At 38.5% G+C, this 14,260-nt stretch overlaps 1 protein-coding gene across 11 annotated transcripts in view; it reads right to left on the reverse strand.

The window, feature by feature from the left end:
* The window catches only part of LOC134227009 (unconventional myosin-IXb-like), a 261,892-nt gene that overhangs the window by 33,840 nt on the left and 213,792 nt on the right, over nt 1-14,260 (reverse strand). For all 11 annotated transcript variants that reach the window (XM_062708183.1, XM_062708188.1, XM_062708187.1 and 8 more), the window contains 2 exons: nt 8,401-8,590; nt 8,230-8,313 (listed from right to left, as the gene is read on the reverse strand). In XM_062708183.1, coding sequence (XP_062564167.1) covers nt 8,230-8,313; nt 8,401-8,590 — 274 coding nt within the window. The remainder of the gene's footprint in view (nt 1-8,229; nt 8,314-8,400; nt 8,591-14,260) is intronic.

Here is a 14,260-nt window from a genome sequence, read left to right on the forward strand (position 1 = left end):
TCATTTTGCTTGCGTTAAATAAAGGCAGCATGCAAACAAATAGAGAAAATCAAATCATCTTATTGAGCGTGAATTCTAATTGGTTGCATGTAAAATACTACCACACTGACTGTGAGAGTGCGTTTCAGATTTCCTCAATAGCACGCTTACCAAGGACATGCTAACGAAAATACTATTGTATGAATCGTTTATTTCCCAAATATTTACCATATTTGCAAGTGTAGAAGTTTAAAAAAATGAAAACTGTATTAAAAACTGCACTTGCAAAAAGGCTACATGTTCTAGCCCTCATGTTGTACCTTCAAACAAATTGCATACGTTAATTATTAGCTGCCGCATAATTTTGAGATTTACTGCTAGTTGAAACCATGGCAGTTGTGTTGCTCTCGCTCTTGCGATACTCTCCAAGAAACTTTTTTCCAAAACGTAAACAACGCTTTAGGTGGGGATGATGCATAACGCACTACTAAAGAAAGCCAATTGTAAAACTTATTCTAGGCAATTCCTTGCTTTGTACTGTGCATAAACAGTTATAACTGTGCCAACTACCTGATATTATTACACAATTATTCATAAATAAAATTATTGGATGCTTGTTTTTAACTCTGCCTGCATTGAAGTTTTATGATTGGTACGTGCGTTTGATTCCACTCCCCTCTATATCGATCAGCTGTTGTGAATCCTCTCAAAACTCTCACGTGTTTCAACTTCCCGAGTTGAAAGAATACTTTTTCGGTATAATTTTTCAGATCAAAAAACTTTTTCCAAGCAATAATAAATCTAAATTATGATGAAGGTATTTGTCAAGTAATTTGACTTGAAATTATTCACATGAAATGACGTTGAAAGTTTATCTAATGAAACATCCGATCCATTGTATCTTTCCATTATTAAATGGGAAAATGTTTGTAGGATTCGTGCGAAAGATGATAAAACTAAATGTTCTTACACTTATTGAATCATTTATTTGCGAAATTATGAAGAAAATGGTGTATCGAACCACGAAGGGTTGATGCTTGAAACGCTTTTGCTTGAATCGTGTTTGGAAGCCGTAAGGTAGGCAATTATTTTTGGTATGTTCTGCGAATGAAAGCGATTATATCGTGATTCGAGAAAAGCATCATGAGGGCCCATTTACAAACTACATGCTGTTTCAGGTTGTGGGAGGGTACTTGTCTGAGCGTTAAGGACTTTATAAATTTCAGAATCCTACCATACATGAAGCATTACTAGAGGCTTGGTGTGGGTTGAGTTTAGCGTTATGTAATTTGCGAATGAAACTTAACCGCTGAGTGGATTAACCTGTTTTAACAAAAATTCTTTGCAACCTAATCGCAAGCATCGGATATTCTATCTGCAGCTTTCGGTTATTTTCTCCAGTACGGGTTATTGGTGAGAATGTTTTGATTTTAGAGTTTCACCTATACTAACGTAGTGCTACAAATCGAAAGCACATGCCACCATTTGGCTACGGGTGCCCCCAGTATTGTCCAAAAAAGTTTTGGTTAATTTTGTCGCTATACTAATGGAAATTGTGAAATAAAAATGATATCTGACATAGTGTGGTTGTTATCCATTCATCTGTTGTGCGAAAGCAGGTATGTTCATTCATAAAACTCTTTTATTGGGCAAAAGAAAAACTCTAGTAGAGCCAGCCTGCATAAGTCAACGAAACATGGCTGCTAAAAAACCGAGTCAAAGTGATTTTTCACGCAAGATAAATGCTTGTAATAGTTTAATAAGTGTATAAATCTAGAGTTATGAAGCAGATATGTGTTTGATACTCTTTTCTTTAGAAGCAGTGGTTAATATCTCCCTACAAATCGACGTATTATCGCTGAAATATTGATTAATTTGCGTGAAGAGCCAATGTTACATCCAGGGCCAACATTACCGCCGGTTACCCTATGTTACTTAGTCTTTCCTTATTGCCTTTCTGGTATTTTTTTATTAGGATGAATTACAAAATTATTCAAGTATGCCGTATACTTTAGCTCCATGTTGTAGCATAAAATTTAAGTATTCCTATCTTTTTATGGAAGTCTGAGAGGTCATCAACCAATCTATTTTAGCCACCTGGAAATTTTGTCCGATTTAGCAGAAAATTTTATGAAAAGCATATCTCATCATGCGGAAGCGATTATGAGCTGACGCGTTGAATCGCAGATATTTTTCGAAATCATGAATACGTATAATAAAAATGCTTAGATATAAAAACCCAACTTAATTCACCGAGTTGTGATACTGCCTTTTTCGCATTTAGTCAATACACCAACCTTATAAGGCGCTTATATAGTTCGATTCCATTTTCTTAATAACATTTAAACGCAATGGTCGATCGTTATCAAATTCAATAATGATCAACAAGGCTTTGTCCCCTGTCGAATGCAACTTGTTGCGAAAAAATTGGTTAAGAATTACTATATAAAAAAGTGGCTAATATTTTTCGGTTTTCGTGTGCACACACTTATACACACGGACAGACAGACATTTGTTCAGCTCGACGAGCTGAGTCGATTGGTATATAACATCATGGATCTCCGAGACTTCTATAAAAAGTTCGATTTTGGAGTGAAATGATAGCCTTTCGGTACAACTTTGTTGTACGAGAAAGGCAAAAACCGAAGAGTTAAGCATATGGACTAAAAAAATACGAAACATAGACATGAACGACTTTCACAGCGTATACCTAATTACTGAGAATGAAAATATGGCTCACTTTTAGTGGATATGGCCTCATATAAACATAGAATTGTTGAAGATTCTTAAGAAGTTTGCCGTCCATGTCCAAAAGCATTATCTCCTGTGCACCAGAGAATTTGGAGATTTCATCTTTATTTTGCAGATTCTAGCAGATTCAAGCGTAAGGTGTGCGGTGTCCTGATGAGATCTACTCTTAGGCTCATTGTCGCCTTCTGGAATATGACGTAGTATTCCTAATCGATATAGTACTCAAAGATCTGTGATATTGGAAACATGTCGCTATGCACAAGTATCTGCGTTCTCAAAAACATTATTGCTTTATTCTGACTCTACCTAAACGCTTCAGGATTGCATCAAACAAGTCATACAACTCTACTTATGCATGACTTCATATAGGGAAATGAAAAGGATTTTGATTTGTTTAAATAAACAATATTTAATTAAACAATTTTAAAAATTTCTTCGTATATTGGAAGAAGACATCTCCTCCATAGCATAGCATAGCATAGCATATGTAATTGTACAAATCGTGGGTGGCTATACAATGCTCAATTCAAGCTCCATCCGGAATAAGGGCGAATGTCGCAAGAGAGGACTCTCCCCGTCGACCTCCCCTCCCTTAAACAAAAGTGACAAGAAGCAGATCTCTCTGTGGTTTATCACCTCAGAACGAAGGAAAACAATGCGAACTTGCATTCTGAGGTGACAAACTGCAAAGAAATTCCCTGCCCGTCACCTCCATTCAAATGAGGGGAAGTCGACGAAGAGAACCCTCTCCCGCGACACCCGCTCCCCTACCAGACAGAGCTTGAATTGAGCAATCTACTGTATATTGTCGCAAATTGGTACTTGGGATTAGTACCTTTTCCTATACAGTAGCAGTTGTACACCTGGCCACGTCCTTACAATCACGGAAGGAAGGGAAGGAATGTTAGTTCAACATCTACTAGTGAAGATGCAGGGAACCCATACTACCTTCATAGATGTCTCGGGAAGGAAGATTTGTTTTAGTGGGAAAGGTGAATAATAGGGAGCTCTATTCGACAATATAGAGCGTTTGCTGTAAAAATAATAAAATATATTCATCAATTTACTTACGAACCGTCCTAAGGGAAAAACAAAACAAAACACAAAATTTCGGCAAATCGCGCGATCGTTCTGCCGTCCGAAACAAGAGCCAACACGCACTGAACTAAATTAACTTTATTACCGGCCGCGCAATGCAAAACACAAAATTTCGGCAAATCGCGCGATCGTTCTGTCGTCTGAAATAAGAGCCAACACGCACTTAATGATTAATGGTAGAATAATGCGCAAAAACGTCGTAGTGATCCTATCGCTACCAGCCCGGTGGCATCCCTCATATTGGAAGAAGACATCTCCTCCATCAGCAAATATTAGTAAAAATATAATAGATCAGTACCTTAGATTAAGTTAATAAGACCAATACTTGTATCAAATAAAAAAAACCGTAAAAATATTTCCTGGGAAAATCGGGAAACTAATGTCCATATCCCGGGAAATCCTCCCCGAGAATGGAGGCCCTAGTTCCAAGGGCCTTCCAGGAGGGGCTGATTTCGGTACTATATGGAACCATGCATATACTGGTGTCAAAATTCATGTTTTCCCAAGGCGATGAATATAGGATCTTTATTAAAGATACATTTTGAGGACTGTAAATCTCTCTGGCCAATTTGTTACAGGTTTCGGGTGTTCTGCGAAAGTGACATTTGTTTAGGATGTATGGCCATATCTCTGTGTATAATCAACGGATTTTCGATCTGCAGCCAGCATTGCTCAGCATATTAGTTCTAGTTTCTGGGGAAAGCATAAAACATGCTGGCAGTAAACGTCACATTAAATGATAAGCAGAAGAAAAAATGCAGTTTTTGTGTACATGTGCTCATTTTGATGGAGTTAAAAGACTTAAGTGGAGTTAAAAGACTATTCCATTTACTTCCACTATAATCACATTGTATCAACAGATACGCATTTCGTTTTCTACTTGAAAACTTCTTCACTGTTTTGTTTTCTTCAGTCGATAACAAAACACTGAAGAAGTTTTCAAGTAGAAAACAAAATACGTATATGTTGATACAAAGTGATTATAGTGGAAGTAAATGAAATAGTAAAGTGGAAATAAATTTAACCCCCTACAACCCAAATTTTTGTTTCCTCTCAAAATCAATAATTTGCTTTCTAAAATCGATCTCAACACGGTTTGGACATTAAAAATTTTTAATTCGCGATTTTATCAATTTCACACTTTGAATTATTAGAATTTTGTTTTACAAGTTATTTATCCAATCAAATAGTTTCTTGAATCTATCGACCTTTTTTGAATTTCTATTGAATAAGGTTAGTTTAATACTAAACTACAAATATTTCACTTTTCAAAGGTATACGAGCGAAAACACGGATGAACAAAATATTACTCAATATTCAATATGTGTAGAGTTTTGAAAATTGACTTGAAACCACATTTAAACATGCATTGAAGTTTATATTATTGATCAACATCAAAAACTTTTAGAAATTTGATCAATTAAAAATTACAAAAAAAAACATCAAAATACCCCGCGGTCTTGGGAACTAGAGGGTTGATAGTGAAGTATTTTAACTCTGTAACATTTCCCATAGGACGCTCAAATAATCATCCTCAGTTCTAAAATAGTTCAGTCTTTTTTGAAGCGGATCGAAGCTGGTAGTCGAATAGAACAGGAACTGAACAAACTGATCCCATATAAATATCATTTAAGTATCGGTTTCTTCGACCAGGAAACTATAGTCAAACAAAAGCAGAACAAATTTATTTTTTGAAGCCAAGGACAGAATTAGCAGTGGCATTGATTTTAATTCAGAAATCGAGAAATTGTTGTTCGGTTACCCTACTTGGACTTTACATTTTGCAACAACAATTTCGATGCGTTGCTGAACAAATCATAGATGGGATATAATTTCACGCGCAACATTTTTTTTTATAGAATTCAAAATCAAAATTAGGAAATATGTAGGAGATATGTAAATGAAAGATACTTGAGAATAGTTCACAGGAATATATAAAAATGAATGCCAATGACATTTTACAACACTGGCCTCAGGATAAACGAATGCAAAAATAGTAACTTGACTTATATTCTTCGCTGTTCATAACTGTGGAATTGCATAATGAACACTAAGCTTTGATGCGACAATGTCCAGTGCTGGATGTAATGGCAACTAAGAAGAGAAGATGCTTGATTATGGGGTGAATTTCGAACAAATTCAAGTGACACAGCCCAAAATGAATTGAATTCTCTAATATCCAGCTATATAAAGTAACGTTATCCGATAGAAATCCGGATATTGGTTTCAGTTCGGAGAGGCTCACAATGTCCATTACAAATTACAAGCGTACATGTCGTTGCAGCAAACATTCGATGTTATTCAAAACATGTACCACGACTAACTGGTAAATCCACCTTTTAAGCATCCAATTCATAATAATTGTCATACATCAATCAAAACTTCTTTCATTCACAGATGGTAGGTACACAATCTCATTCACAAAAACGATTCCTGGAAACAAACCTACCACTCCAACTGTGATGATCATCTTCAGTTTCAGCATCAAACCAGCAGCCGTTAGCAGAGAAATCAATACGCTATCAACCGTCACTAGGGCCAGTACAAACACCACTCTAGCACATACGGCGGAGGTCATATTCAACCGGACAGGTGCACTTTTCGTCATCGACCATTACGCGCACTCAGTTGTCGGTCAACCTTGGCTGATTGGGATCACTAGCTACAATGCAGTTTAATAGAACTTGTTTGCCACACGGCGGTCACACCACTCTCTCATTCATCGTTTGCACCATATTCATAAATTTCTTGGACCCCAATATGAAACTATTCAGAAATTCTTGCCCCTCGTCACGTAAGTCACTCGCACCAAGACTACCGTTTCGTACCGAGGTAAAACTATAACTGAGGAACAATTGACGAAAGGCGAAAGGTGGCGACCCAGCCAAACGGGACCAATGGCTTTCTTCCAGCCGTCCACATCGGTGTGTTTGTGTTATTGTGTACAACCGATTGAGGAAACAAACGACCTGCATTTTTATGGGACCCTCTGAGCTCGATCATATGTTTGGGTTCTTGAAAATTCCTCGAGGGTCAGACTAATGCAATATTGTGCAGGTAAAAACGAAAGAGTAATTGCAGCGTCTCTTTACCCCCCGATGCCACGATGCCTATCTCAGTGCAGTGTGTGGGAAAATGAGAGACATTTGGAAAGGATTTGCCCCAGCTGAGTCAAAACCATAAGACGGCAAAATATCTATACGTGACAAAAAATGCAACTTTTCGCTTATCACTACGGCATGCGATTTGCAGACAGACGACTACGAGGAGTCAGCGGTATGCTTGAGATAAAATTAAGGTTTTTGGGGGCGTTTTGTGTACTTTGGGATTTTGCGTGAACGTCTGGTGCAGATTAGTATTTGCTTAGTTGACTTGAAAAGTGATGATGTCATTGTTATTTTGTTGTTGGTTAAAACCAGATGAATAATAAGTGGTTTCTGAGAAATAATAAATTCTTGAGGATCTTGTTTGACATTGTGCCCGATGTTTTGATTAAGGAAGCTGCGATGAACATTAATAATTATCAGTGGTCTCGATCACAGTTCATTATGATAATGTAAGTGCTTTATATTTAGTATGTTCGATCATAAACAATCAATGCGAAAGTGTTACAGGGAGCACTTGCTGAGCCTTCAAATAAAATTCTGGTTCACGTTTTTTACTTTTGATAGTATATGGTAAAATTTGACCCTTGGTCATGACCCACACCGTATATTTAGAACAATAATCTGTTAGACAAAGTTAAAAGATCTTTTAAGCATTGATTGTTCATCAAAAATCCCAAATTGTAAATCACTTTTGAAACCGATTTGATCGAACAAAGTTTGCCGTCGTATGAAAATGACGCTCATTGTCGGTTAATGCTCGTGGAGGCCTAATTTATTACAATTTATCATTTATAATTAAAAAATACTAATTTATTACAATTCATACAACCTTTACATGTATTTTTTAAATTTTTTTGGGTCAAAATCTATCCGAAAAGCACTTTTGGAGGATTCATTTTCAAGCCAGTGACGCAAGCCAGATAGGCGTCCCGCGATTCGCAGGACGCTTGCTGGTCACATTGGCCAGATCGCACTCGGAGTATTCGATAGAAAAGTGCTTCGTACCATTTATGATGGGATAACGATGGAAGACAGTACGTAAAAGAAGCGTATGGAGAATGGAGAAGCGTATGGACTATGAATTGTTTTTTAAATTGAAATTAGTGCCGTCTGGTACAATTTTATTGTAGGAAAAAGAAACGCTACTGCGAATTCGCATTTATATTTGGGTAAAGCAAAGCAGTGGTCAATTAATGTCATTGGACTATTTTTAACTCTTACCCCATCAATTATGGTTTACTATATCTCACACCCCACTGTTTATTTAGCCCACAACCCCTGATTCAATTCTTACCTGCCGCGTGACGGTGGCTTCATCGAACTGGTTCGATATTTTGTTCGGGTTGGACTTGATACACCGGATGAAGAATGGATTTGCCTGCGGAATAGATTAAACCACCGACAGTGTTAGTGAGTACAAATCTTATTCTTGCCGGGACCGGTAAATGGGTGAACGTAATTTTACCTGATTCAGCGTTTCCATGAGGGCGATCAGCGAGATCTGGAACTGGGCCGTCACGGTGAGCGGCTGTTTGCGAGTTTTGATGGCGGTCTGGTTGTTGGAGAGATTCTGTCCGGCGGAAAGCGTCTTCACCGACTGGAGATTCTTCAGGCCCTTCTTCGGCCGTTCCCGGGGTCGAAAGGATTTGTTCTTCCTTTAGGGGTGACGAAACGGAAGGTTACGAAATAAAACAAAGTATTGGATAAGGATCTGTTGACCATTTTTTTGATAACACATATTGGTAATTATGAGAACTTTGTATTTAATAAAGTTATACAATTTTTTCATTTGTATGTATATGATGACGTCAGTATTCAAAAGTTTAAACATTTTTATTAACTTTTCTCTTTTTGTAGATACAACATGCACTGATCATGCTTGGATACCTGTCCGCAAAATGTGTATTCTGCTTCAGTTTGAATACTATTTCATTGATTTCAATTACTTTAATTGCATCTACGATGATACAAATAAAGTAGTGGAAATCAATAATAAAGTAAGAAATTCAATCTATTTCCATGATTTGGATAAAATCTTTGATAGTTTTTAAACATTGTGTTTATATGGTATAAAAGTTTTTATGTTAGACATAAAAACAAAATAAAAACACATATATGAATCACTTCCAACAATACCACAAATAAGTAGAAATATAGAAGTCAGTACAATTTTTATGAAATGAAAAATCCATAAAATACGTCACATATAGATATGCGATGGTGTCGTGGGTTCAAGCCCTACCGAAGGAATTGGTTACCTCTAATACATTTTTCGAACTGAATCTGTCGAGTTTCAAAAATAGTAATTGATGTACATGCCTGTCAGCATTTGTATGGCCATTTATATGAAGGAAAACCGTTCATTTCATGTTTGAAAGAATATTTGTGTATCACCAAATAAAGGATTAAAGAAATGAAGGAAATACGGAATTCAGGAATTAAGAAGTTAAAAAACCAAACGGAATTAAGGAAATAATGAATAACCGAATCAAGAAACTAAGTAATAAAGGAATGTAAAGAACTTATACAGAAAGTAAATCAGAAATTCGGAAATAAAGGAATACAGAACTTAAAGAATTGGAGAATTAAGAAATCAAGGGATTGAGGATTTAAGAAATTGAGAGTGAAGAACTGAGGTAATGAGAAGTTCGAGTTGGAATTAAGGATTAAAGAAACTAACGAATTGAGGAATTATGGAATGAAGGAAGCAAATAATTACTTAACGAATTGAAGATATAAGAAGATATGAAGAAACTAAGGGATTGAGAAATGATGAAATTAGGAATTAAGGAGGAAGGAATGTTGGAATTTAGAATTTAAGAGTAACGGAAGAAAAGAAATTGAGAGAATGAGGTACTGAGGAGTCCTTAACTCCTTAATTAAAGATTGAAGGAACTAAATAATTGAGAACTGGATTCAATAAATAATTGAACTAAGGAATTATGAAATTAAATAATTAAGGAATAAAGGAAGCAATGAATTAAGTAAATAATAAATTGAAGAAATCAGGAACCTAAAGAATTTTTTTTCTTCCTTTATTTATGTGAATTTTTAAATTTTTAAATTTTTCACTCACTTAAAGAATTAGGGAATTGATAAATTGAGGAATTAAAGGACAAAGGAATTATGAAATCAAGTAATTGAGGAACTGGGGAATTAAAAACAATAATGATTAGAGGAACTAAAGAATTAACGAATAAATGAATTGAAAAACTAAGAAAATAGGGAACTAAGGATTAAGGAAATAAGGAACTAAGATATTAAGAATTGTTTCGGAAGGTTATTTAGGAATTCCATTATTGAATTCCTTCGGAAGATCCTTTTCCTTCGGAAATTCCGTGAGATATTCGTAAATAAACATCGGTAAATAAACAAGTTCCGTCAAGAAATCCTTCGGAAGTTTCGTCTTCCAAATTACGTTAGCAAGTTACGTAAACAATTTCATTCGAAGTTCCGTTAGGAATTCCTTCGGAAGTTTCGTTAAGAATTCCATCGGAAGTTCCATTAGGAATTCCTTCGGAAGATCCGTTAAGAATCCTTTCAGAAGTTCCGCTAGGAATTCCTTCAAAAGTTCCGCTAGGAAATCCTTCGGAAGTTCCGTTAGGAATTCTTTCGGGAGTTCCGCTAGGAAATCCTTCAGGAGTTTCATTAGGAATTGCTCCAGAAGTTCCGCTAGGAATCCCTTCGGAAGTTCCGCTAGCAATTCCTTCGGAAGTTCCGCTAAGAATTACATCGGAGTTCCGCTAGGAAATTCTTCGGAAGTTTCGCTAGGAATTTCTTTGGAAGCTCCGCTAGGAAATCCTTCGGAAGTTCCGCAAGGGGTTCCTTCGGAAGTTCCGCAAGGGGTTCCTTCGGAAGTTCCGCTAGAAAATCTTTCGGAAGTTCCGCTTGGAATTCCATCGGAAGTTCCGCTAGGAAATCCTTCGGAAGTTCCGTTAGGAAATCCTTCGAAAGTTCCGCTAGGAAATCCTTCGGAAGTTCCGTTAGGAAATCCTTCGAAAGTTCCGCTAGGAAATTCTTCGGAAGTTTCGCTAGGAATTTCTTTGGAAGCTCCGCTAGGAAATCCTTCGTAAGTTCCGCAAGGGGTTCCTTCGGAAGTTCCGCTAGAAAATCTTTCGGAAGTTCCGCTTGGAATTCCATCGGAGGTTTCGCTAGAAAATCCTTCCGAAGTTCCGCTAGGAGTTCTTTCGGAAGTTCCGCTAGGAAATCCTTCGATCCCACTAGGAATTCCTTCGGAAGTTCCGTTAGGAAATCCTTCGAAAGTTCCACTAGGAAATCCTTCGGAAGTTCCGCTAGGAAATCCTTCAGAAGTTCCGTTAGGAATTCCTTCGTAAGTTCCGCTAGGAATTCCTTCGGAAGTTCCGCTAGTATTTCCTTCGGAAGCTCCGCTAGGATTTCCTTCGGAAGTTCCGTTAGGAAATCCTTCGAAAGTTCCGCTAGGAAATCCTTCGGAAGTTCCGCTAGGAAATCCTTCGGAAGTTCCGTTAGGAATTCCTTCGTAAGTTCCGCTAGGAATTCCTTCGGAAGTTCCGCTAGTATTTCCTTCGGAAGCTCCGCTAGGATTTCCTTCGGAAGTTCCGCTAGGAAATCTTTCGGAAGTTCCGCTAGGAAATCCTTCAGAAGTTCCGTTAGGAAATTTTTCGAAAGTTCCGCTAGCAATTCCTCCAGAAATATCTTCGGAAGTTCCGCTAGGAATTCCTTCAGAAGTTTCGCTAGAAAATCCTTCGGTAGTTCCGCTAGGAATTCCTTCGGGAGTTCCGCTAGGAATTCCTTCGGAAGTTCCGTTAGGAATTCCTTCGGAAGTTCCGTCCGGAATTCCATCGAAATTTCCGTTAGGAATTCCATCGGAATTTCCGCTAGGAATTCCATCGGAATTTCCGTTAGGAATTCCTTCGGAAGTTCCGTTAGGAATTCCTTCGGAAGTTCCGTTAGGAATTCCTTCGGAAGTTCCGTTAGGGATTCCTTCGGAAGTTCCGTTAGAAATTCCTTCGGAAGTTCCGTTAGGAATTCCTTCGGAAGTTCCGTTAGGAATTCCTTCGGAAGTTCCGTTAGGAATTCCTTCGGAAGTTCCGTTAGGAATTCCTTCGGAAGTTCCGTTAGGAATTCCTTCGGAAGTTCCGTTAGGAATTCCTTCGGAAGTTCCGTTAAGAATTCCATCGGAAGTTCCGTTAGGAATTCCATCGGAAGTTCCGTTAGAATTCCTTCGGAAGTTCCGTTAGAATTCCTTCGGTAGTTCCGTTAGGAATTCCTTCGGAAGTTTCGTTAGGAATTCCTTCGGTAATTCCGTTAGGAATTCCTTCGAAGTTCCGTTAGGAATTCCTTCGGAAGTTCCGTTAGGAATTCCTTCGGAAGTTCCGTTAGGAATTCCTTCGGAAGTTCCGTTAGGAATTCCTTCGGAAGTTCCGTTAGGAATTCCTTCGGAAGTTCCGTTAGGAATTCCTGCGGAAGTTCCGTTAGGATTCCTTCCGATGTTCCTTTAGGAATTCCTTCCGAATTTCCGATAAGAATTCCTTCGGGAGTTCCTATAGGAATTCTTCGAAAGTTCCGTTAGGAATTTTTCGGAGGTTCCGTTAGGAATTCCTTCGAAAGTTCCGTTAGGTTTTCCTTCGGAAATTCCGCTAGGAATTCTTTCGGAAGTTATGCTAGGACTTCCTTAAGAAGTTTCGCTAGAAATTCCTTCGGAAGTTCCGTTAGGAATTCCTTCGAAGTTCCGTTAGAATTCCTTCGAAGTTCCGTTAGAATTCCTTCGGAAGTTCCGTTAGAAATTCCTTCGGAAGTTCCGTTAGGAATTCCTTCGGAAGTTCCGTTAGGAATTCCTTCGGAAGTTCCGTTAGGAATTCCTTCGGAAGTTCCGTTAGGAATTCCTTCGGAAGTTCCGTTAGGAATTCCTTCGGAAGTTCCGTTAGGAATTCCTTCGGAAGTTCCGTTAGGAATTCCTTCGGAAGTTCCGTTAGAAATTCCTTCGGAAGTTTCGTTAGGAATTCCTTCGAAGTTCCGTTAGAATTCTTTCGGAATTTCCGATAGGAATTCCTTCAGAATTTTCGATAGTTCCGATAGGAATTCCTTCGGAAGTTCCGTTAGGAATTCCTTCGGAAGTTCCGTTAGGAATTCCTTCGGAAGTTCCGTTAGGAATTCCTTCGGAAGTTCCGTTAGGAATTCCTTCGGAAGTTCCGTTAGGAATTCCTTCGGAAGTTCCGTTAGGAATTCCTTCGGAAGTTCCGTTAGAAATTCCTTCGGAAGTTCCGTTAGGAATTCCTTCGGAAGTTCCGTTAGAAATTCCGTCGGTAGTTCGGTTTGGAATTCCTTCGGTAGTTCCGTTAGGAATTCCTTCGGAAGTTCCGTTAGGAATTCCTTCGGAAGTTCCGTTAGGTATTCTTTTGGAAGTTCCGTTACAATTCCTTCGGAAGTTCCGTTAGGAGTTCCTCCGGAAGTTCCGTTAGGAGTTCCTTCGGAAGTTCCGTTAGGACTTCCTCCGGAAGTTTCGGGAGGAATTCGTTCGGAAGTTCCGTTAGGAATTCCTCCGAAAGTTCCGTTAGGGATTCCTCCGGAAGTTCCGTTACTCCGGAAGTTCCGTTAGGAATTCTTCTGGAAGTTACGTTAGAAATTCCTCCGGAAGTTCCATTAGGAGTTCCTCCGGAAGTTCCGTTAGGAATTCTCCAGAAGTTCCGTTAGGAATTTCTTCGGAAGTTCCGTTGAGCATTCCTTCGGAAGTTCCGTTAGGAATTCCTTCGGAAGTTCCGTTAGGAATTCCTTCGGAAGTTCCGTTAGAAATTCCTTCGGAAGTTTCGTTAGGAATTCCTTCGAAAGTTCCGTTAGGAATTCCTTCGGTAGTTCCGTTAGTAATTCCTTCGGAAGTTTCGTTAGGAATTCCTTTAGTAATTCCGTTAGGAATTCCTTCGGAAGTTCCTTTAGGTATTCCTTCAGAAGTTCCGTTAGGAATTCCTTCGGAGATTCCGTTAGGAATTCCTTCGGAGATTCCGTTAAGAATTCCTTCGGGAGATTCCGTTAGGAATTCCTTCGGAGATTCCGTTAGGAATTCCTTCGGAGATTCCGTTAGGAATTCCTTCGGAGATTCCGTTAGGAATTCCTTCGGAGATTCCGTTAGGAATTCCTTCGGAGATTCCGTTAGGAATTCCTTCGGAGATTCCGTTAGGAATTCCTTCGGAAGTTCCGTTAGGAATTCCATCGGAAGTTCCGTGAGGAATTCCTTCGGAAGTTCCGTTAGGAATTCCTTCGGAAGTTCCGTTAGGAAATCCTTCGGAAGTTCCGTTAGGAATTCCTTCGGAAGTTCCGTGAGGAATTCCTTCGGAAGTTCCGTGAGGAAT

This window comes from Armigeres subalbatus, chromosome 3 (assembly GCF_024139115.2).
Source record: "Armigeres subalbatus isolate Guangzhou_Male chromosome 3, GZ_Asu_2, whole genome shotgun sequence".
In the NCBI taxonomy this organism is placed as follows: Eukaryota; Metazoa; Arthropoda; class Insecta; order Diptera; family Culicidae; genus Armigeres; species Armigeres subalbatus.